The sequence below is a fragment of the Drosophila guanche genome, unplaced genomic scaffold, assembly GCF_900245975.1.
Source record: "Drosophila guanche unplaced genomic scaffold, DGUA_6, whole genome shotgun sequence".
Taxonomy (NCBI): domain Eukaryota; kingdom Metazoa; phylum Arthropoda; class Insecta; order Diptera; family Drosophilidae; genus Drosophila; species Drosophila guanche.
In genome coordinates, this window is record NW_022995748.1 from 3,527,763 (window position 1) to 3,549,531 (window position 21,769).

Below are 21,769 nucleotides of genomic sequence, written 5' to 3' on the forward strand. Positions count from 1 at the left end.
TCTTGTAGTGTGTGTTGGTGTGTGTTTGTGATGTGTGAGTGTGCGAGCGCGTGGAATTTTAGCTTATGCCTCTAATCCTCTTTTTTGTTCGATGATAAATTTCTTAGACCTTCTTCTTCTTCTCGTAGTAGGCCTGGATGGCTTTCAGCAACCAACCAACCTCCTCGACGGTCTTGATCTGATAGTTGGCATAGGTCTTCAGCGTTGGCAGCTCTGAGACGCGGAAGGTCTTGCCAATGCCATGCAGCACCTTGATGGCATCCTCATCGGTGGTGTCATCGCCCACATAGATGATCTTCAGGTTCTTGGCCCAATCGGCATCGAACTGCTTCTCCAGAATCATCTTGGCGCCCTCTCCTATAATGGTAAAGAACAGATTTTGGGTTTATAAAAAGGGATTTTATTTGGGAGAGAATTGTGTAGAGGAATTCCTAAAGTTGAGCTTTAATTCTTCGATTTACAGGGAAAAGCAAATCCCTTACAAAAATATTATTACCCAAGATGGGAATACCATCAGATTAAATAAAAATCTATTAAGGCTATGGGATCTATAAGAATACCTTCATTTTGGCATACAAAAATGTATAATAAATAATTTAAAATTCCAGCTCATTCCATTCTGTTCTCAGCTTTTGGTCGCCATTTGATCTGATCTGAATCCAAAACTAAACACAATGGAAACAATAACCCCAGCGAGTGGTATGCAAATGTGTGTTGAACTGCTGGGAATCATCCAAAAACTGTTCCATAAACACAAAAATTGTTCTAAATTTTAAGAATTGTTTTGCTAGACACACATTTTGGATTGTAGAAAACGCCTGCAGCGCCAAGAAACAGAACTGAATGCTGCCCCATTCTGAGTTGCCTCTTTTTCTCTCTCTTTTTTTCTGTGGATGGATTTATTTATAGCCGCCTACGTGGGCGAATCTTCTGGGTTTCGTTTCGGTTGTTGGTTTGCCTTGGCCAAGTAAATGAGTGTTTGAGAAGAGGATGAAATTGAAATCATTTAGCGGCTCGCTCGGTACACAGTAAGGAGTCGTAGATACATGTATCATCTATATAGATCATTTGTCTGTACTTCTCTCTCGGGGGTATTATTTTTTTTAATTATGTTATTTTGTCGCTACATTTTTGTTTAATTGGTGACGCAGTCTGTAGATCATTTAAGTCCCCAGACCCATAGCCATGTTGCAGTTTTCTCTTTTTTTCAGACGGCACCAACAATTCCCAGTTCTCTTTTGTACAAGTCCGAAGAAACAAATTTATCTTGGCGAAATAAAATAAACATTTTTTCCGTGTGCCTTTTTTTTGCTTTCTTTCTTTTTGCAACAATTTCGGTTCTGCCTGTTAGAAATTTATTGCCTTTGGAGGCGTACACAATCATAATTAATTTTTGATTTTCACGCATTTCATACACGAAATATATATCTGTCTCAAAGATATATATTTATCTTGTATTTTGTCGCCACGGCTCATTGGCCTGGGAGATGCTTTTGATATGGGACTTTGGTTAGAGGACAGAGGCGACAAGTGGGTCTCATAAATCTCCAGTGGAATATATGCACATTTTTCGTTACTGTTTTGTGTGGCAAATTTTAGCTTGTGGAATTTAAGCAATGCATTTGAATTTATTGAATTTTTTAGGAGGATTTAAAAACGGGATAGAAAATATTTATTAATGTGAATATTATTGAACATGGTTTTAGCCATAAATTGTAAATAGTTTGGCATGGTAAATAGTAGATAGACTAGCTTGAATATTATTGAAAGTAAATTATGCGAGGGGTAATAAATTTTGCATATTTCCATAGATTTTTAGAATATTTTTATAATAGTTTGGTATGGAAAAAAGAGACTTTTTATATTTTGTTTGCACTTGAACCATTTTTAATGCGCCTATGCTGACTTCCCTAATTGTTTCTACAAGTATTTTTAACCTAAAAGTGAGGAGTATATTTAAAAAATGCATCTCTCAAAGTCTGTTCCACATTTACATCCATATCTATGCACATTTACATGTATCTTTTGAAGTTAGCTGAAAACGTCATCAACATCAAATTCGTTTCGCCCCCCATTTGGTTCCATTCATCTAAAATTACGCATACCCCACCAACAAACTTAGACGGAATTTACATTTTTCTGGTAGAACAGGGAAAACTTTCCTTCAAATATTGTGACTCAAAGATTCGAATCGAAAGTGAAAACTTTTGTGTATGAAAAATCACAAAGTTTTGTTAATTTATCATAAGGAATCGGGCGAGTGAGTGACTATATATACCAGTATATAGATATACATATATCTCGTAGGATGAGGGAATATACATATATGTTTGGGCGTGCTTTTGACATCAGTTGGCTGCGGGATGTTTTGTCTAGAAGAATATTTCGTTATATGTAAAGGCATCCACAGACACATATTTATTTTTGTATCTTTGTGTGAGAGATTTTAATTTAGTCCGATTTTTGTTTCGTGAAAATATTTTTCGTCTCTTGAAAGACGCCCACGTACAGGGAAAAATGTTGGCAATAATTAAATCATCGAAGCATAGAGTCAAAAATCGAATTGTTTCGAGCAGGTGCCGAAGTGTGGACGGGTTGACAATGGAATGCCACGGGGACAGCTCCTTGGCAGTCACCGTAATGGATGGCAACAGTTGCTCAACGGGTTTGATGATACAAATCGAATATATTTAGAAATGAAACTTACCTTTGTCCCAGTTGACGCGTGGCTTGCCCTCCAGGGCATAGGGCGTCTCAATCAGCTGGAAGCCATGGGACTGGATCAGACCCTTGGCCTCGGCAATGAGCTTGGCCTTCAGCTTATCGGTGACGCCCTTGTAGTGATAGGTGACGGAGATCTTCTTGTCCTCCACCCAGGCACCAGAGCACACAACCTAAGGCAAAAATGGGAATATATTTGATTAATATTCTGAGAACAGTTTTCTTGCTTTCAAGTCCCACCTTCTCCTTGAGTTCGGCCACCAGTTTGTTGTGCTTCTCCAGCAGCTCTTCGGGCATTTCAATCTTGAACTTCTTGCCGGAGGGATACTCCACCTCCAGACCGTGGTTACCGGCATAGGTGACATTGGGGAACTTCAGATGGTTCTTGATCTCGCTCAGTTCGCGACCGGAGAACACAACCATGAAGATCTTCTCATTGGCAGCCAATTTCTTGATGTTGATCTCTGTATCCTTGGGCATCACGGACAGCTCCTCGGTGAGTGGGGCCAGAGTGCCATCGTAGTCCAGCAGCAGGACAACCTGATCCTTTTCGGGTGCAATAAAACTGTGCACAAAAATGGATACTTAATTCCAGTCCTGCTGCATATCCTTTGGAGAACTTACCCCTCGAGCGCCTTGACGTACTCCTCCTCCTTCTTCAAGAGCGGTGCCTTCTTTTGCTCTGCCATTTTATAGCCACTCTTTATACGATTTTGTTTTGTATCTACCGGAAACTGCGCGCCGTGCTGGACGTACCTCGACCGATTTAATAATACTAATGACCAGCGATCCTCAACAACCGCACATCGCTTATGATCTATAAGTATCCGCGATCCGATCTCATCTCTCATGCTCTCTCTTCGTCAACTTCTCTCTCTCTCTCTCTCTCTCTCTCTCGCTGAGTGGTGGTGGCAACCCTGGCAGCCGTACGTTGGCCAAGTAATTCCCACAATATTTATGAGGCATATGCGCATAAAAAAACACATTCTATAATGGATCTTCTCGTGTATATGCTGGCCTGTTCTTACATATATAACTGAAAAGAATGAATATACACACACGATCTCTACGGATTCTTCTGTACACACAAAAATCTCTAATGACAGAGCAGAGTCTTGGGGCAGAACGAGAGGCAGAACGAGTGGTTATATGGTGACGATGCCTTTGATGCACCTTTGTTTGAGGTCGTTCGTGTTTTTGGAATCATTCTGGGTAGTGGTTGACACACATTGGGCAGAGAAGAACGCGTTGACTTTGTGTTGGCGATCGGGAAACGTGGATTTACTCAGTATATATTAATTTCAACAACTATCTTTGTATCTACTATTAATCCATTTCTATAGAAGATGTGCTCAGAAGTATCTATCTACTCAATACTTTCCTTTGATCTTCAATGTGTTTCTTATAAGATTAAAGAATCTATAAATTTATCAGCGGATCAATTAAACAAGACCTAGATCTCGCAATGTATATCTTATAGAAGTTTCTTATAGTTCTTAATCCCGATTGATGGAAAATTCTCTTCGAAAATCTTAGTTGATATCTTGCAGGTGTTTTGTAGATGATAGATCGAAATATATGTTTAATACAAATAGCTGCAGATGGGATTGAATAATTTAAACATTTTCTACATTTTTATACAGCAATCTGCTGCTGCAATTTGGCAGATGTTGTTGTTGCTTTGTCTCAGATTAACGCTTAGGTTTTAGTCATAATAAATATAGAATCGATATACATAAATAAACGTTTCAAATTATTAATTGATTTGGTTCAGCCCTAAGCCGATTCTTCATTTATGGTACTTACGTTTGTGGCACTTATTTTGTTCAAATTGTTCTTCAACCTATCTGATATTATACTGATCTCTTACATTTCCACTGATCGTAGAGGTATACAAATGGCTGTGCATACGGGAGGCTTGTGCTTACATGACAATCTCTACATGTTGATCCAACTGGTGAGTCAATTTTTACATACAAATGTGGTTCCTTGTTTTTCTCATTAATCTAACTTAAATAATCTTCTCGTGTCATCATTCTAGATGTGTGAACGTTTCTGTCATTTTTCTATCATGTAAAGGAAACCCCTTCATTACCCTGGCAATGGACTCACAGCTAAACTATGCTCTATCTATGCTAATTTAAGAAATGAGCCGAATAATTCGATTTATACACATTTTATTTAGCAATAGCTTGTGGCTATTAAATGTTTCTTGATTGCTAGACACACAACATTCCAATTCCAGTTGATCGTCTACCCTTCCTTTATTTTGTAATCTGCCTCGAGTATACATTAAAATCTCACTTATTATATCACTAATTAAGCCATAAATTCTAGGACACATAAACTTGGGCTATCCACTTGAGAAGATCGGTCATGAGAGCCTGTTTGGGCAATCGAAAGTCTGCAAAGGTCTGGATCTGTTCATCGGTGGCAATGCGGAATGAGCGACCCAAGCCTTGGAGAACCTGAAAAAGACAGAAAACTAAATAGAAAACGCTTCGTTGACAAAAAGAGACTAAGACTCACCCTCATGGCATCTTCATCGGTGGTATCATCGCCGGCAAAAACAACTCGCACATCCTTGTGCCAATTGTCTCCAAACTTTTGCTTCAGAATGTAGAGGGCAGCCTCGCCCTTGTTCCAATTGACTGGAGGCTTAGCCTCAATGGCCTCATGGGCCTGATTTGGCCGGAACCCATGGCGCAGACAGATCTCCGTGGCCAGCTGTTTCTGTGTGTCCTTCAGCTCCACAGGTGTGTCGCGGTAGTGATAGGTGAGCGACACCCGCTTATCCTCCACCCAGGCGCCATTCACCTCCACCTTCTCCTTGAGTTCTCTGACCATGTCCGTGTAGTTCTTTTTGATTTCAGCAGGCAGCTCGTAGTCATGCCTCGAGCCATCTGGATACTCGATCTCCAGGCCATGATTGCCCGCATAAGTGGTGCCATCGATGCTCACGCGAGCCTGCACATCCTTCAGGCCACGACCCGAGATGACAGCCAGAAAGATTTGCGGATGCTTGGCCAATTTGTGGAGTGTCTTCTCCAGTTCCACGGGCATCTGTGTCTTGCTGGGGTTATCCGCAATGGGCGCCAAAGTGCCATCGTAATCCAAAAGAATTGCCAACTTATTGTGTCTATTCAGGTAGCTAAAATCAGAAAGAGGAGAGAGGAGAGAGGAGAGAGATTAATACTCTTATCAGCAATTTTCCTGGTTACATGACATGGACAAGGTCATCGCAGATTAGCGCAGATTTATGTCTTGGACTTACCCAGGCAGCTTCTGCTCAAACTCCTCCAGGCGGCTGATCACGGGTGCAACTCTCTTCTCGGGCATTCTGATGATTTCTTCCTGATTACTTCTGGCTACGCTGACGATCAGTACCAAAAGGTATATGATTTTTGCTTGGCTTTGCACTAGAATTTTGAATGGAAGAATATTAGTTCCGTGTTTTGTGGTCTTATCTGCTTGCTGCTGTCTCAATGTCTGAGCTACAACTGTGAGGGGTTGCCTGCCTATAAAGCGGCTGATAGTTTCTCTCTCTCTCTCTATTGATAAGAAATCGCATTTGCTGTAAAGTCACACTCTCCCGCTCTCTCCCGCTCTCTCTCTCTCTCTTTCGCTAACTATCTCTTTAAGTTTTACCTTTTATCAATGAATTCTATTGGCTTGGCTTTTAGACACCTGCCCCTGATGGATCTTCAATGCGTTTTGACTTGTTGCCTCGCTGCCGACTGCAGTTTTATATAGCGATGTTCCGTTCGTTTCCTCAAACACTCTTTTTGTTGTTGTTGTTTTTGTTTGTTTGGACAGGGAACAAAGGCAGAGAGAGAGAGAGAGAGAGTGTCATCTGTCCTCTGTTCTCCATGCATCATGCATTACCTTCGTGGCTGGCGCGTGCATTGCCTTCTCTTTCATTCATTTTCATTTTCATTTCGATGTTCATAAAAACAGAATCCCAAAAATGCATTAATTTCATACAATCGCCTTTAACCCAGGGCTCTCCTTCCCCCCCTTAAATCCGCTTTAATGGGTAATGAGAATGCAAATCTGGTTATGTCCTCGACCCTGTCCTTCTCCTCCGACAAATCCCTTTGACGTGACTATGCGCGTGTCTGTCGGCAGGAGGTAACCCACTCTTAAACCCATCTCCTAATCCCAACCGAATCTGGCCTCGCGATTTTGGGGCACAAATATTTGTTGCATGCACTGGAATTGATTAGGCGACAACAGCGCGTCTAATAATAGCCACAGCATGAGCGCGACACGCGAAAGCTACGGAGATGGAGACAAAAATTCCAAAGAGGTGAAGGGGGGAGATACTTAGACATAAGTGCCAAATGGGTAATGGGGTTGTGGGGAGATACAGTTTAGAGGATAGTCGGACAATTGGTTTGCATTGCAAATTATAAGGACTTTTATTGGGGAACTTAGCAGTAATCCATTCTATGAGATGTTTTATGCATAATTGTATTCGTTTTTGGGTGATATTTAAAATTTAATTAAATATATATAAATTGAATGGAAGGTAATACATACTAAATATTCATTTACATAACTATTTGTATTACTATTTATTGCTTTTATTACTGTAACTCATTTGGCAGATCATTTTCCAGTAAATAAAGATATATTTATAGTCCAAAAGATTAAATGTAAAAATTGTGTGAAACTCTTTTCTGATTACTTTGTTCCTTTATCTTTATTTCAGATAGAACGGGTCCAGGCTTTAAACCTTTTTGTTGATAAATAAGCATTACAGCGATGATCTTCAGACTATGGTTTCATTTATCGCAAATAAATTAGAAAGATTTTCCATTGAATATACACATTTGTCCAACTATCAACTGTGTCTACCAACTCCAAACTTCCAACTTCCAAAGACAAATATTGACTTGCTAAACATAGGAAACTCCCATTGATAATCGTCTTTAATGGCTTGATTATAGTCGATATTACAGGTTGTAAGCGTGCTGCGGCAAGTGAATCACGCAGTCGGGGGAACCAGAACATGCCTCAGAAGCATGCTCTGAAGCAGACAGAAAGCTAGACCGAGGCCCAGACCCAGACCTGACCAAATTGTTTACTAGCGATACAAACAGTATTATCGCATCGTTATAGAGGTGGGGAGGGAGAGTGTGAGCAGAGCAGAGCAGAGCAGACAACCCACTCATATCCAGGGGGAATGGACTCTCGCGCTCTCTCTGTGGCCCTACCCGATGCGGGCCAAGCCGAGAGTTGTTTATAGTCGAATTGGGGCAATCGACATGACCACAGAAGCCTATGTACTTATGTATGTACATATGTACGAATATAGCCGACTGCTAATTTAGCTTTAATTAGATCACAGCAAATTTTTGCACTGTAAACAAGTGTCTGGTGTGGCATCATCGCACATCTGTCCACACCCTCTTCGACAGTTGGAACAACAGCTCCCACAGACATGGGTCAGTGGGTGGAAGCGCTTCCCCCTTCAGGCAGACATCAAAATATTGACACGGACACATCGCTCGCTGTTTTCCCAAATGCATTTTCTCACTCACTTTTGCAACAATTTTTTCACTGGTTGGCTTGTCACAGATCTTAATTTGCGGAATTTGTCAGATCGAAATCTGTCAATTAATGGAAATAAAACTAGCTGCCACTTTGCAACGAATTGAATGGTAAATATTTTTGCCAATGATTGAATCGGTTTTGTTTTTATTATTTTCGGAATTTTGTTTTTCTCGGAAAGCTTTTCCAAAAGCTCGAAGAACAAGTTCGCTGAACAGGTAATAGGCCACAGGGGGCAGAGGAGGTCTTGGCGGTCATAAATAGAATTTAGAAAACACTTAGCAAAATAGCCAAACAGTGGGCACAGTGGTTGGAAATGCTCCTACATGGGGTAAGGGTAATGGTAATGCATTTTGGAAGGTGGAAAATAACATTAATTATGGTTTGTTTTAATATAAACTCTTTTGGAACTAATTATTATTAGATTTAGCTTCCAAATGAAATTCCTGAAATTTAATTTTCGATGCCCAAACATTTGATGAGTGAATTTGAAGGAAAAGTGACTGTTTATACTTGAATTTAAGTGTGTTTTTGGTATATTTGTACACTATTCAAGCTCCAACAACTATCCATTAATCATGCATTATCCTCATGAAGTGCTAGGCTATTTTCTATAAAATATTTTAAAAATGTTTAAGGTCTACTTTCAGGCTGAATGTAAAATGGATTGTCATCATTTTTGTATGGTAATAATTTAGTAAATAATTTATCGAGTTAAACCATGTGTACGTAGACATAATTATCATAATGCAGCGAGACTTTCTTTGGCTTAAAAACAACTCCCAAGCAACCTTAAAATTGTCAGAGTTTTCCACCTACGTAAATTAGTTGCGAAAAATGATAATAATACGTGTAGCTGGGTGGGGTTGGGAGATTGTTTTGAACACCTTTTCGTTCGTGGTGCGTAAACAACAAGAATGCAAAATGACAGATGACTATGACGTTGACCTGGACCCAGGAAGTTGGGCGTGCCACTCCTGTGCTAGCCGTAAATCAATCGAGAATTGGGGTATGGGCAGAACAGGTTTCTTCTTGCTACCAACCCCAAGGCAGTCGAGTGTGTGGGAGGGGGCCGTGGAGTTGAGTTAAACAAAATGGATGTTCAGCTCATCTGACAAAATCTAACCTGTTGCCACTGTCAGAAGCAATTAGTGAGTGCGATGTCAACAGGTTGCCCACCCACCAGTCAGTCCCCCCTCCCAGCGCGTGGAAAGGCGTGTAAACATCTGCCTGTCTGTGTCTGTGCTGTGTGTGGGCGTAGTGTTTGGTCTAGCATTAGGGCATGGCTTATTGCCAATTACATGGAAAATGTTTGCATACTTTCCTCACTCTGCTCCTGTTTTTTTTCTGTATTTTTGCTTGTGTTTGTTCTTTGTTGTTTTTTTTTGGGCCTAATGTTAAGTGAAGGTCAGTTGGGCGGAAACCTGGATTGCCGGCCACCCTCCTGTCGAGGAGGCATGTTTGTACGAGGATGAAGCGTGCCACAGAGACAGATACATTTTTGTTACTGTCAGTTGATTCGAGAAGACAGTCTGATACGAAAGGCCATGATTGGATGATAATAAATCCCTTTATCCCATTACGTTAAGAGATGATTTGGAACTGAAGTTCGTCATTCAAAATCAAGATGTTTGAATATTATTATGGCACCCAATAAAATATATTCAATAGAGGAAAGCTGAAACTAAAGCTTACAACATTTTATTGGCAGTTATGAATGAAATGTATACTAAAGAATATTCCCCGCCAGTTTTTGCCTAAATTATTTAAATGTAACCCAACTCAGCTGTCGATATTTAATAACGTTTCTCAATAGGCACGATAGCCATGTTGACCTTTATCCCTAAATAATTAAACAGCTCAAGGCGTAAATACAGACACTAAAGATGAAAAGAAATGACCTAAACACATCGCCGCATGCACAGAAGGCACCAACAATCAAAAGCCACTTGGTCCTGCCTCCACAGCAACAAACATTTGCCAGCAACATTGTTTCGCAACATGCAACCAGGCAAAGCTACACGAACACGCAGCATGTACTCGAAGTGTTCACGAGACTTTAGCGAATGCAATTTTGTGGTGGTGTCCAGCAGGAAACTTCTTGTATTTTTCAGAACATAATTAATTTGTTGCCCGAGCTAAGAGAAACAATCGTAAGTCTCTGCCATCCGCAATGGTCGCTGCCTTTGTGTGGTGTCTTAATTCATTTCGGGTTGTGTTGCGCGCGTTTTCGCTGCTGCGTTTGTCTGGCAACTTTTGTGGCTAACTGTTGCTGCTGCTTTTGTTATTGTTGCTGCTGCCTCGTCTCATTCAGCCAACGCCAGCGCAGCAGACGTGTCGTATACGTTTCAGCATAAAAACTTATTATCGTCCGTCCGGTGTCTATCCTGTCTCCTGCTGTTATCATTCGTGTTCCTTCGCGCTCGAACCCACTGTGCTCCCGGGTTTCGTGTTGTGGGCGTGTACATGTGTTCGTGTGTGTGTTGTCAAGAGTGCATTTTACATTTGTCCACGCACAGTGCGCGCCAACACTTTATTGACGCCATCGCCGCCGCCGCATCGTATCTGCAGGTGGTGTGGGTGGTGGGTGAAGCGTTACAATGGGTGGAGCGCATCTGGCGGTTCTACTGCTGCGTCGCAATAAGCCCACTTCGATGGCATCGCAACACCGGACCCGATAGTGGTTGGGCGGACTGGCATTGGCTGGACGAGTACGAGCACGGATATTGTATAAAAGCATAATTGCTATGTGCCAGCGGCTTAATACGCATCGAGAACCTGAAGTGTCAACAATTCGGCCAAAACAATTAAATGCAAACAATGATTCTGTAACAAAATAAATTGGCATAAAAGAGAAGAACAATTATTAAAATAAATACAATTTAAAATTAAAATAAAGAGACAACCTATAAATAATAAAATTAAAATAAAGACACATCTTCAAGAAGAGATATACATGAACATAAAATAAGATTGTGCCAAATATGCTTGTAAATTCAACGGATTTAATAACAACAAATGTTATCCATAAATATTAAAAAAATATATTTACCACGCTTTTGTAAATGTTTTTAATGTGCTGTTATAAAAATTAAAATAATCATAAAACAAAAAAGATACGATTATTTTTTTGTGGATCAGACGTGGTGCGTATACAACTTAATAAAATATTCAATTTACTAGAATTATTAAATTGAATGTAAAAAAGCTCAAGCAACAAACACCGAAACAAAGTAGAGAACTTTCATAAACAAATAATAAATTAAAAACAAATGTTTGACTTTTGTTCTTGTTTCTAGTTTTGTGCGTTCTGTAAACAATTATTTCCCGGACAGTGGCATAGTGAAGGGATTTTCGAGAGGGTAATTCTAACGAAATTTCCCCTTAAATGTTTCTAAATGCAACTCAAATCAAAGTACAACCTTATTAAGTTATTTTGAAACATTTTTGTAGGTCAACCCCTGTCCTCTGTGGGCTACACCTCTGTTTGCTATTTTTGGCCTTTCCAGCACGCAACCTTGACTCGTGTCTCATCCATGGACCATAAGTCAGGCGAACTCATAACTTTTAACCTCATGTTTTTTTCCATATACTCTTTGGATTTGTAAATCATATTAATTAGCTTTGATCGCTTCATTCCGTACTTCCGCTTTTAGATCTATGAATGTGCAAAACTGTTTGACTTTGAGAATTCTATTCGAAATACGCGTACAACAAAATTTCGCTGTGTTTCTTTAGTTCTGTTTGTGATTTGTTTGTTTGATATGTTTTAGATTTGGCGGCAAGGCCTTTGCTTGTTTATTTTTGCAAAAGTGAAATGCAAATTATTCGTGAGGTTCTTAATTATTGGCTGCGAGTGCGGGATTTATTCTAAATATTCTGCCTATCCATCATTTGCCGAATTTTCTTTAAAAATAAATAATGAGCGAAGCTTAACACTTTTAACCACCGCCTACGAGTACATAAAAAGCATCTAGCACGTTCATAAAGCAACTAGTTAATAGCACCCGATACTCGGTGCTGCGGTGGCTGCCGGCTTTTACTTTGTGGTGTCACAAACAAAAGCGTTTTATTGCCATCCGACCGCAGACAGGGCGGAGAAACAGTAGCAAACGTTGACAAACGCCACAGCGACCAGGAAAACATATACGACCAAAGGAGAGAAAGGTTTTAGTGGGCACAAATTGGAGATACCCTAGCATGCTGAAGGTTACACTAGACAAAGAGTGTTTTCAAGTTCATTAAATGTTTTTAAATTATAAAATGCTAAATAATTTCTATATTGACTTCTCTACCAACTCCCCGCAAAACCCAAACCAACCCAACTTTCCAGGGTATGCAAAATAATTCATCGTTTCGACCAGATGACACAGTGAGTGGGGAACGGAACACGAGTGCGACAGCACTTTATGAGGCTGGGGATCGTAAAAGGCAGACACCAAAAGAGTGAAGAGGAAAGAGGGAGAACAATGGGTCCTTCCGAGTTATTGATATTTTGAATCACAGCCTACGACAAGTGGCGAATGTGGCAAGGAATGTCTAAAGCAAAGAGAATTATATTCAATTTTAGTAGACGTCCCAAGGCGGAAGCCACTTTCAGGGGCACTTGGCACTCATAAATCCTATCATTATTTATGGGGGAAACACATTTTGATTGAAAATGAAATGAAAAGGGCCCAAATGAAAGCAGATAAAAGCCAACGGTATTTGATAATAATTATATACGAGTATTTCTGCATGTACAGTGGGTGCTGGCAAAAGGGAATTCCAAGTAATTTGACTATGAAAAAGTTGCTAGACAAAATATAGAACAACTTTTTGTTGTGAGGCTTCTGTTTTGCTTTCTATTATGCAAATTGATTTGTTTTTAAAGAAATGTCAAAGTGGAGTATCAAATTACAGGCAAAAAAAGATTTCGGCATTTTAGAGACTTTTTCTTTATGCTGAGATGCTGTTAAACGAATTTTTAATTTTTGTTTTACTTGCAAAATGCATTTCCCTTCAAATATATTCACGGACATTTTACTTTGTTTTTTTCTTGGTTTATTTCACTCTTAAAAGTTTACTTTTTGTTTTTTTTGGTTAACCTTGCCCTTGTTCCTTCAATATTATATTTCAAACAGGTTAAAACTTTTTAAAGTTACCTTTACCCTTTAGCTTAGTTGGAAAATCCTACCAGACACAGAATTATTTACTTACCAACACCTCCTGCTGAGTCCTGTCTCTGAAGCTTTGGCTTCTCCTTTTCCCATCCGTGACTTGTGTTTTATTTTGGTTGCGGTGTAAAAGAGACGCGTTTACTTCGGTTAAACGACGCTTAGTCAACACAATAAAACCACCATGGACCGACCCATCCATTTGAGCCAACTAAAACAACATTTATGACGCTCGACTCGTATTTGTATTTGGACGACAATGCCCCAGTTCAAGAATCGATAAAAGCAATTGCTTTATATTTTTACATCACAAAAATATACTTTTACATTTTTAAAATCCTAGCCAAGGTGAGACTACAATTCATGGGGGGAAATGGAGGGCAGGTTGACCGCCAACTCCAACCACTTTTACGCATTTTCGATTTCATGGTCATAGCCAACAAACCGAAAGAGAGAAACCAATAGCAACGGTCGTCGTTGTTGTTAATGTTAACACTCGCACTGGCACTGGCCCCGCTCCGCCACTGAAACACGGAATGACGAGCATAAATACGGCGGGAAATGTGGAGCGGGGAAATGTTTTGGGAGAGGTGAGAAAGAGAGAGAGGGGGGACAACACAGAGAGTACCATGTAGCATTAGTGAGGCAACTTCAATCACCAATGTAAAAGAGTGAATAGTTTGGAAATGCCGAAGGCTAAGATACACTACAAGAGCCACTGGTCCTGGAGTAGATGATTGAATGTTAATCAATTTTAAAATAGATGCAACTGGTAGGCGAGTGTATTGAGTGTTCGCTTAGAATCTAAGAATGGTTCTCGAAAGCTGAGTGGATCGTAAGAGAGTGAGAGCGGGTTTACAGTCCTCTGTCAGCGGAGAGCGGTAACAGTCTGTTACCCTAGTCTGTTAAGTCAGCGTTAGAGTCACCTCCTCAGCTGTACAAAAATGTTGTCATAATAATTATACCCTCTGCCAGCGTAAGAGTACAACCACCTAGAGTCACAGCAAGTGCCGCACTTCCCATGACCTTAGCCGAAAGTGGAATTCGTCGCCACCATGACAACCCACATGATGTACCCCCGTTAAGCCCCAATGCCCTCCTGCACCATCATCACCATCCTAACCACTTGTTGTTTTTGGCTGGCAGTTTGATTTGTTTTCTATGGAATTTCAAGCAGGCATAATCATCCTCATCAACATCCAGCGATGACAACCACAACTGACCCGACACGTGCCCATCTAGGGGGGGCAGCTCTACTTATGCAGTGAATAGAGGACCAACGGTAACTTAATCTTCGTCTGGTTAGCGTCAGAGTGCGCAATAGAGCTCCGCATGAGGACGAGTATGTTGATAAACACAAACGGGTCATCAACCGGGCAGGTTCGGGTGCTGCTACTCCTCTTTCCTTCCTGAGTCCAGGACCCACTCTTAGTGTCCAGGGCGAGTGTGAGTTTTTATTTTCAATGCCTATGTCAAGGTCCGGTCAATGTCCTGATGATTAAGGGCAAACAAGAGCCCTGTTATTACCTCACATAAGGGGTACTCACTTGTTTGAGGCCTGGTCCTAGAGATGAAAGATGAGCAGTTAATCAGCCAATGAGAAAATATTTGTGTCTCAGTGGGTGGAACTTGTTGCATAACTGTGGTGTGGAGGGGCCTTAATTTTCGGGGCACATGGTTCACGCTATTATGGTTGACTGATTTTTGTAGTTCTTCAAGCGGTTTCTGAAGAAGAATCTCTTCCAAAGACTCCAATTTCGAAGGGAACTAAATATAGGCGCATTTTTTCTTGGTTATTCTTTTACCCAATTCGGTCCACTCTTGTGTTCAGGTTACATTACATTAAATAAAGGATCAACTGTACAAGAATTAAGCCTGCCCATTGAGTATTTGCTCTGAATTCTATTTGTCATATTTCGTCAAAGCAAACACAAACCTTTTGCCAAAGTTTCCATTTCATTTCGCTTGTAACAGTACCGAAACGAGTACCCCTAACCATTTTTTTGTGTGGCCCTTAGATTGCTTCTCAGAACTCATTAATGTGCGCCCGAGCTGGCTCTTACACCTTGCCTGATTGCACCACGCTCACACCATTCCCCCCGCCCCTTGCCTTTCACTGAATCAAAAAATATTCTGCGCAATAAAAAAATAAACATGGAGAGTGAGAGAGAACACAGCCATAGAGAGAGGGATGGGAAAACAATTCAATTCAGTGCGGCACACTTATTGGGATACGGGCGTGTGTGAGAACCAAAGCATGGTGGATGGATGGATAATTAGCTGACTCTGAGGGTATTGCTCCATGACAAAGAGAGACAGAGCGAGAGCTGCTCGCTCTATTCTTCGTTATAATTAAATACAAATTAGCAAGAAAAGTTGAATTGAAGTCGCCTGCCTGGCTGCAGCAAAAACTTTCCGGATGAGCCTTAAAGCCCCTGCCAAAAACCACTTGATGCTCTGCATTAGGTTAAGCGGAAATCGTGGGCCCATCACAGACTGGAGTCAGCTGGTCCTGGCAGCACCCAGCACAAGCCAGAGATGGAGGCCAATGTAGTCCGGGTAAACGCTTCATTAGGCACGCACAGTGCCATCATGGACCGCTCAAGTGTTTGAGTTTCAAATCCAACTAATTAAAATCTACGCAGCAAAACTTTGAACGCAATAAGCACTGCGGCACAGGTCTGCACACAACTATCTCTGTCAGTCTCTCTCTCTCTCTCTCTCTGGCAGTGGCAGGTAACCAACTACTGATGTCTGATACATTTATTTCACTTTAGTGTTCGATTTTAGTGTACAGTGCGCTCCGAAAGTGTGACGATAGTGAGTAAACATAGAGACATTTCAGTGTCTTAAGTTTGATTAATAATTTGTCGAGTTTGCCCCCTTTCTTTCTGATTAAATACTACAATAATTATGAATTTGATGTTAGCTTGCACGAGATAATTTAATAATTGTAGGCCAGGATCATCCTTTGATTTTTCAATACAAAATTTCGGTGAGTGCGCATTGTTCATAGTATTTTCCGGCAACCTATTTATGGTTTAGAAAGGATTCATTATTTGTGTCAATTCAATTTCTATTACTGAAGTTACTTTGAACCAAAATAGAACACTTATTTTTCTCTTATCTGTCTCTATCTTTAACGTGCTGTGACGCACTGTATTTGCCACCTAATTGAGTAACATGTCGTCGGTACGTGTCATTGAACTGTTTTGAAAGCTTCCTTTGCCATTTCCTGTACACACTTAGACACACCAGAACACACGACAGGATGGCTGTCACCTACTGTAAGGACGCGACAATAATCGAAGATGGAACCCAAGGACACAAATGAGCGAGCAAAGTGACACTCGGTGCCAAGTGATAATTGATATTTTATTGTTTGCTATTTTGCTCGAGTGTTTTTCTTCTTTCCTTTTTGAAGTGTTTTGACATCCCTCGCTAATCGGCTTTCGAGGCGTGGCCATGATAATATTAATGGCCATGACAATGACGCGTTGTTTAGTATTGCGGGGCTTGTCCCTGATGCAGGGACTGCGACTCCAGACATAGACTGGAGGACAACGCAAAAAGTGTCCAATAAATGTTTCATAGTTGTCGGTGGCTTGTTGCCGCTGACATTGTTGACCTTATCAAGAGCACAAACAGACTTTCACCCCCGATGGTAAGCCACATATGAATGACGGTACTATGCATTGGATAATATATGTATCTAAAAGTATATCCATGGGTGGCCATAAAAAACACAAGCACACTCCCCCACGCCCAGTAAACCTTTTGTTGGGTTGTGCGTTCGCTTCTTAGGTTTAAGCTTTTGTCTTGGCCCTCGAAAATATGCAATAATGCTGGAGCGGGGTCCAAAATAAGAATGCGACCTCCTGGTCTAGCCCGATTCGAGGAATAAAGGCCATGGGACACGGGGCCAGCAGTGGAGTTGCTTTGATGTGGGTTATTGGGCCCAGGAATCTATGCACACAAAGGTTATGTCAGTCATTTGGGTCAGACATATTGTCTCAGCCATGGGGAAACCCGCCACTCACCCACGCACACACACACAGCCCAGCAAGTGACACGCAAAACAGAGCCGCCCGATGCCCAGGCATCGGAGGAGATATTTGTGTATTGGTTTTGTGGCTAGGAACATCAAATAAATAAATCTCAGCAATGGGTAACCTTTAGTCGAATTGCGGGAAGCTGCCTAAAGTTCAACCACTTATTGTTTTTTTTTCTTTTCTTTATTTTGTTCTTTGCAGACTTTTTTTCCTAGTTGGCTGCCATGAATGCCACCTCGCCAAAGTCATCGCTGGTCAAGCTCGGCCTCCACACCAACAAACAAAAGACGCTCAAGGTGATGGTGCTCGGCCAGAGCGGTGTGGGCAAGACGGGTGAGCATTTTCCCTCGACATTTGTGAAATTCGAAACCTTAAATACGTTAATCTGCACCTCACCCACAGCCATGGTGGTTCGTTTTATCACACGCCGCTTTATAGGGGAATATGACCCGAATCTGGAGAAGATCTACACATGTCAAACGACACTGGACAAGGAGCAGGTGCAGTTCGATATACTCGATGCCACAGGACAGCTGCAGGTGAGCTCATTTCTTGGTCTCTCCTTTCGGTTTTGATTACTGGTCTCCTTTCTTAGGAACTGGATGGTGTCACACTGGAGTCGAATATACGCTGGGCGGATGCCTTCATCCTGATGTATTCCATTACGGACAAGTGCTCCTTCGATGAGTGCAGTCGCTTGAAGTTTCTCATTAATTACAACAAGCGAAGACGCAAGCTGGGATCAGCCAGTAAAGTGAGTAAACATATAAACCTAACTGTTGTAGCAGCAGCGTGTATTAGGATCCACTTGAAAATGCAATTGCTTTTGTGTGGATCGTGAGAGCGTGAGAGAGAGCGCTATCAGAGCTGCAGGCGGCAGCGGATGCAGGCTGTTAGTGAAGTGCGGCAACAGCCTGTCACCTTTGGCTGTTAACAGCGCTGTTGCTGTGCTATTTCTTGACTTTGCTCAATCAACACTTAAATTCTCTTTCTCTCTTTGCTTAGGACTACACTCTGGATATACCTGTAATATTGGTGGGCAACAAGACAGATCAGCCCGGAGATCGCATGGTAAGCCTGGAAGAGGGACAGCGTCGTTTTAGGGAGCTCTCCTGCGCTTGTTTCCATGAGATTTCCGTCAGAGAGAGTGTGGATCAGGTGCGTATTAACAGTAGAAGAGAGAGGCAATTGTAACTGTTTCCACTCTTTTGCAGGTACTCAATGTGTTTCGTGATGTGTTTCGCTTTTGGCGCGTGTTCACCAAATTCCCCAAGCTCAAACGTTCCACCAGCGATGTGGCCAATGCGGCCGATGGCATTCTGACACCCGATTCCGGATCCTGTTCCTTCTACGATGCCTCGTCACTGGGCGCGGGACGTCGCTCGTTTCTGGTCATTGGTAGCGCCTGCCTGGAAGAGAGCAGCGGCGATCACACAGAATCCACAGATGAGATTGCGAGCAGCAGCCTGAGCAGCTCTCGCAGCGACATCGATGCACCGTTCCGGAGTCGAGCCTCAACAGATGGCACCCTGTTGTCGCGGCCCAGGCGCTGGCGTTATCCGCCTCCGGGCTGCCTGCTGCCGCACACAAACCGTGTGGAGCGACGCATGAGCATTTCCACGAGGGGCAGCAATGCCAGCTACTGAGGGGGGAGGGGGTTGAGTGAATAGTTAGTCGAAATGTAGCGCCAAATATATGCCATAGATAGCTGTTATAATGGGACAACAAATATTTTAATTTAAAACAGAAAACAAATGGATAAAATAATCTAGGAACAGCCCCACTTAGTCATCATCAATCTTGAGCAAATACTCCTCGGCGCGCAGCGCCAACTCTCGGATGTTGCGCAGGCAGCCAGCGGCAGCCAGCTGCAGCTCCTTGTTGGTCGAGCCAATGCACTCCAACAGAAAGGGAACCACTCCGCTCTGTAAAAGAAAGAGAGGGAAACATGAGAGGCAGGCAAAGGGAGCAAAGGGAGCAAAGGGCATTGCCTACCTGGTGCATTGTGATGCAATTCTGTGGATCCATCGAGAGCTTCTCCAGCGCCATGGCCGTGCTGCGATGCACCAGAGGATTGTCACTGGTCATGTAGGTGACAATGGGGGTGACCGTACGCAGGCGTCCCAGCTCCTCCGTGTTGTTGCCGAAGCAGGCGCAGGCAGCCACCGCGGCAGCCAGGTTCATGCGCAGCAGATCGTCTGTGGTGTTGACCAAATCCGCCAGCTTGTAGATAACCCGCAGATCGGAGAGTATGGCCAGATTGGTCTGGTCCTGGGCAATCGTGGCAATGGCCGCGCACACAGCGGACAGCACCATTATGTCGCGCGATTTGAGCAGACCCACGACCAGCTCCATGGCGCCCACGAGGCTGCGCACCAGCTCGGCGGAGTCGTTGGCATTGCGCACACAGGGACAGATGGCGTAGGCGGCGTGGGCCTGCACCCGGGCACTGGTGTTCTTCAGCAGCGACCAAATCAGACGCACAGCGTCAAGGTCCTCCAGGATGCGCATGCTGTCCGGATCCTCGGCGCACTCCTTCAGCGATTTGGCGAGATTCTCGAGCAGCGGAGCATGCGAGGAGTTCAGCAGCGCCACCATCAGCGGCAAGCCACCGGCCTGCCGCAGGGCAATTCGATTGCTCTGGAAGCGCACGCACTCGGACAGGGCGCCAGTGACATTGGTCAGCACCTCATCGTCCTCGTCGCTGAGCAGAGCCACCAGATGGTTCACGGTGCGCATGTTGTCCAGCATGCTGACATTCACATCCGAAATGGCGCACATCCAGATGGCACCCGTGGCGCCGCGCAGCAGCGGCTTGTTCTCCCGCACCGTCTTGTCCTTGATGATGGTCACGAGCGGCTCCAGTCCGCCCGCCTCGCGCACCAGATCCCTGGTGGTCTCGTCGAACGCACACTTGTAGATGGCCGTGCTGCCCTCCATCTTGAGATCGGTGCACTCGGCACTCAGATGCGTCACAATGTCCGCGATCATGCCCTCCGTGGTGATGGCCAGCTGGAACTTCGGCTCCGAGGAGCACTTCTTCACCGTGCCCATGATGGGTATGACCACATCGATGTGGCAGGACTTGAGCAGGCGTGCCATCAGTGGCACAATGCCGCTCTTCCGCATCTGCTCCATGTTGTGCTTGGAGTCCGCGAGGGTCCACAATGCACGTGCCCCCGCGCGTGCCATGTTGAGGGACTCCAGATCGTCGCCATTGAGTTGATCGCGAGGAGTTTGCAGGATGCTGCAAAGGCAGATAAAAATCACTCTCAATTGGGTCTCTCTTCCCGAACTCACCTCAGCTTTATGTCTATTAAATCCACCAACTTGGGTATGCCCCCGCAGGTGCGCACATATTTGCGGGCCAAACGAACTTTGCTCACATTCGCCAGCGTCTCCGCGGCCATGGTCTTGAGGTCCTTCATGGAGGAGTTCAGAATATCCACAATCAGGGGTATGCCATCCAGATCCACAATCGTCTTGCGTATGTCTATGTTGAGGGTAATCTCGGAGAGCACCGTGAGGGCGCCCAGGCAGCACTTTGTGTCGCTGCACTCGAGGATGTTGACCAGTACGTCGAGTCCGCCAATGTCCTGGATGGCAAACTGATTGATTTGTGTGCTCAGATCGTAGTCCTTGAGGCAGCACAGCGACACAATGGTGGCCGTCTGATTGCCCGCCTTGATGTACTTCACGAGCTTCTGGATGTTGTAGTAATCGGCGGGGATTTCGGCGGTGCGTGCCACTTCCTTCCAGCGATCCTCCTCGTCCGTAGAGGACTCCACCTCAGTGGATTCTGAATCCTCGGCCACCACCTGGCGCTTGTCCTTGGAGAAGCGATTTGGACAGGAGCCGCATTGCTCTCGAATCTTGCGTTGACGCGTTGTATTGCTCGAACCGGTGCCAATCATTTTTATTTTTTGTATCGGAATTTATGCCTGGCAGGTGTTTTTTATGTAAAGGAATTTGTATTGATCAAATACGAAATGTGTTGCTTAGGTAACACAAACACAAGCAGAAATTTGAAAAAGCCGCCTACTGTAGTTGACTTATCGATTTTAAATTGTGAGTTTGCCAATACTGGAGTTATCGCACAAAAATACCGACATTTTCCGACAAATCTGTATTTACTCTCTAGTCTTATGGAAAGATGACTCTTCAATAGGATAAAGTTAAGTCTTACAACTTATATCAAATCAAGTAATAAGAGTTGCCATTACGAACAGAGAACGATTAACCCCCAGTGTCGAACAGTAGGTATTTTTATATATACGACAATAT

At 43.1% G+C, this 21,769-nt stretch overlaps 4 protein-coding genes and 1 long non-coding RNA gene across 5 annotated transcripts; 2 read left to right on the plus strand and 3 right to left on the minus strand.

Moving 5' to 3' along the window:
- Positions 1 to 30: 30 nt before the first annotated feature.
- Positions 31 to 3,502, minus strand: LOC117584120 (probable trehalose-phosphate phosphatase C). Its single transcript, XM_034272871.1, has 4 exons — positions 3,346 to 3,502; positions 2,962 to 3,286; positions 2,708 to 2,894; positions 31 to 357 (listed from the first exon to the last, which is right to left on the minus strand). Exons 1-4 carry the CDS (start codon positions 3,408 to 3,410, stop codon positions 104 to 106), a joined length of 831 nt encoding a protein of 276 aa, XP_034128762.1. The 5' UTR covers positions 3,411 to 3,502; the 3' UTR covers positions 31 to 103.
- Positions 3,503 to 3,944: 442 nt separating this feature from the next.
- On the plus strand, positions 3,945 to 4,996 carry LOC117584123. The gene is made up of 3 exons (XR_004573829.1): positions 3,945 to 4,009; positions 4,609 to 4,678; positions 4,763 to 4,996. It is a non-coding gene; the product is annotated as an uncharacterized LOC117584123 (long non-coding RNA).
- Positions 4,967 to 6,443, minus strand: LOC117584121 (probable trehalose-phosphate phosphatase C). Its single transcript, XM_034272872.1, has 4 exons — positions 6,370 to 6,443; positions 5,996 to 6,140; positions 5,251 to 5,872; positions 4,967 to 5,189 (listed from the first exon to the last, which is right to left on the minus strand). Exons 2-4 carry the CDS (start codon positions 6,058 to 6,060, stop codon positions 5,055 to 5,057), a joined length of 822 nt encoding a protein of 273 aa, XP_034128763.1. The 5' UTR covers positions 6,061 to 6,140; positions 6,370 to 6,443; the 3' UTR covers positions 4,967 to 5,054.
- An 11,248-nt stretch (positions 6,444 to 17,691) lies between these two features.
- Positions 17,692 to 19,155, plus strand: LOC117584489 (ras-related and estrogen-regulated growth inhibitor). The gene is made up of 5 exons (XM_034273414.1): positions 17,692 to 17,818; positions 17,888 to 18,024; positions 18,081 to 18,239; positions 18,491 to 18,643; positions 18,700 to 19,155. The coding sequence occupies exons 1-5, from the start codon at positions 17,710 to 17,712 to the stop codon at positions 19,129 to 19,131; spliced, it is 990 nt and encodes a 329-aa protein (XP_034129305.1). The 5' UTR covers positions 17,692 to 17,709; the 3' UTR covers positions 19,132 to 19,155.
- Positions 19,156 to 19,240: 85 nt separating this feature from the next.
- Positions 19,241 to 21,491, minus strand: LOC117584488 (armadillo repeat-containing protein gudu). Its single transcript, XM_034273412.1, has 3 exons — positions 20,786 to 21,491; positions 19,481 to 20,732; positions 19,241 to 19,410 (listed from the first exon to the last, which is right to left on the minus strand). Exons 1-3 carry the CDS (start codon positions 21,397 to 21,399, stop codon positions 19,270 to 19,272), a joined length of 2,007 nt encoding a protein of 668 aa, XP_034129303.1. The 5' UTR covers positions 21,400 to 21,491; the 3' UTR covers positions 19,241 to 19,269.
- Between the last annotated feature and the right edge of the window lie 278 nt (positions 21,492 to 21,769).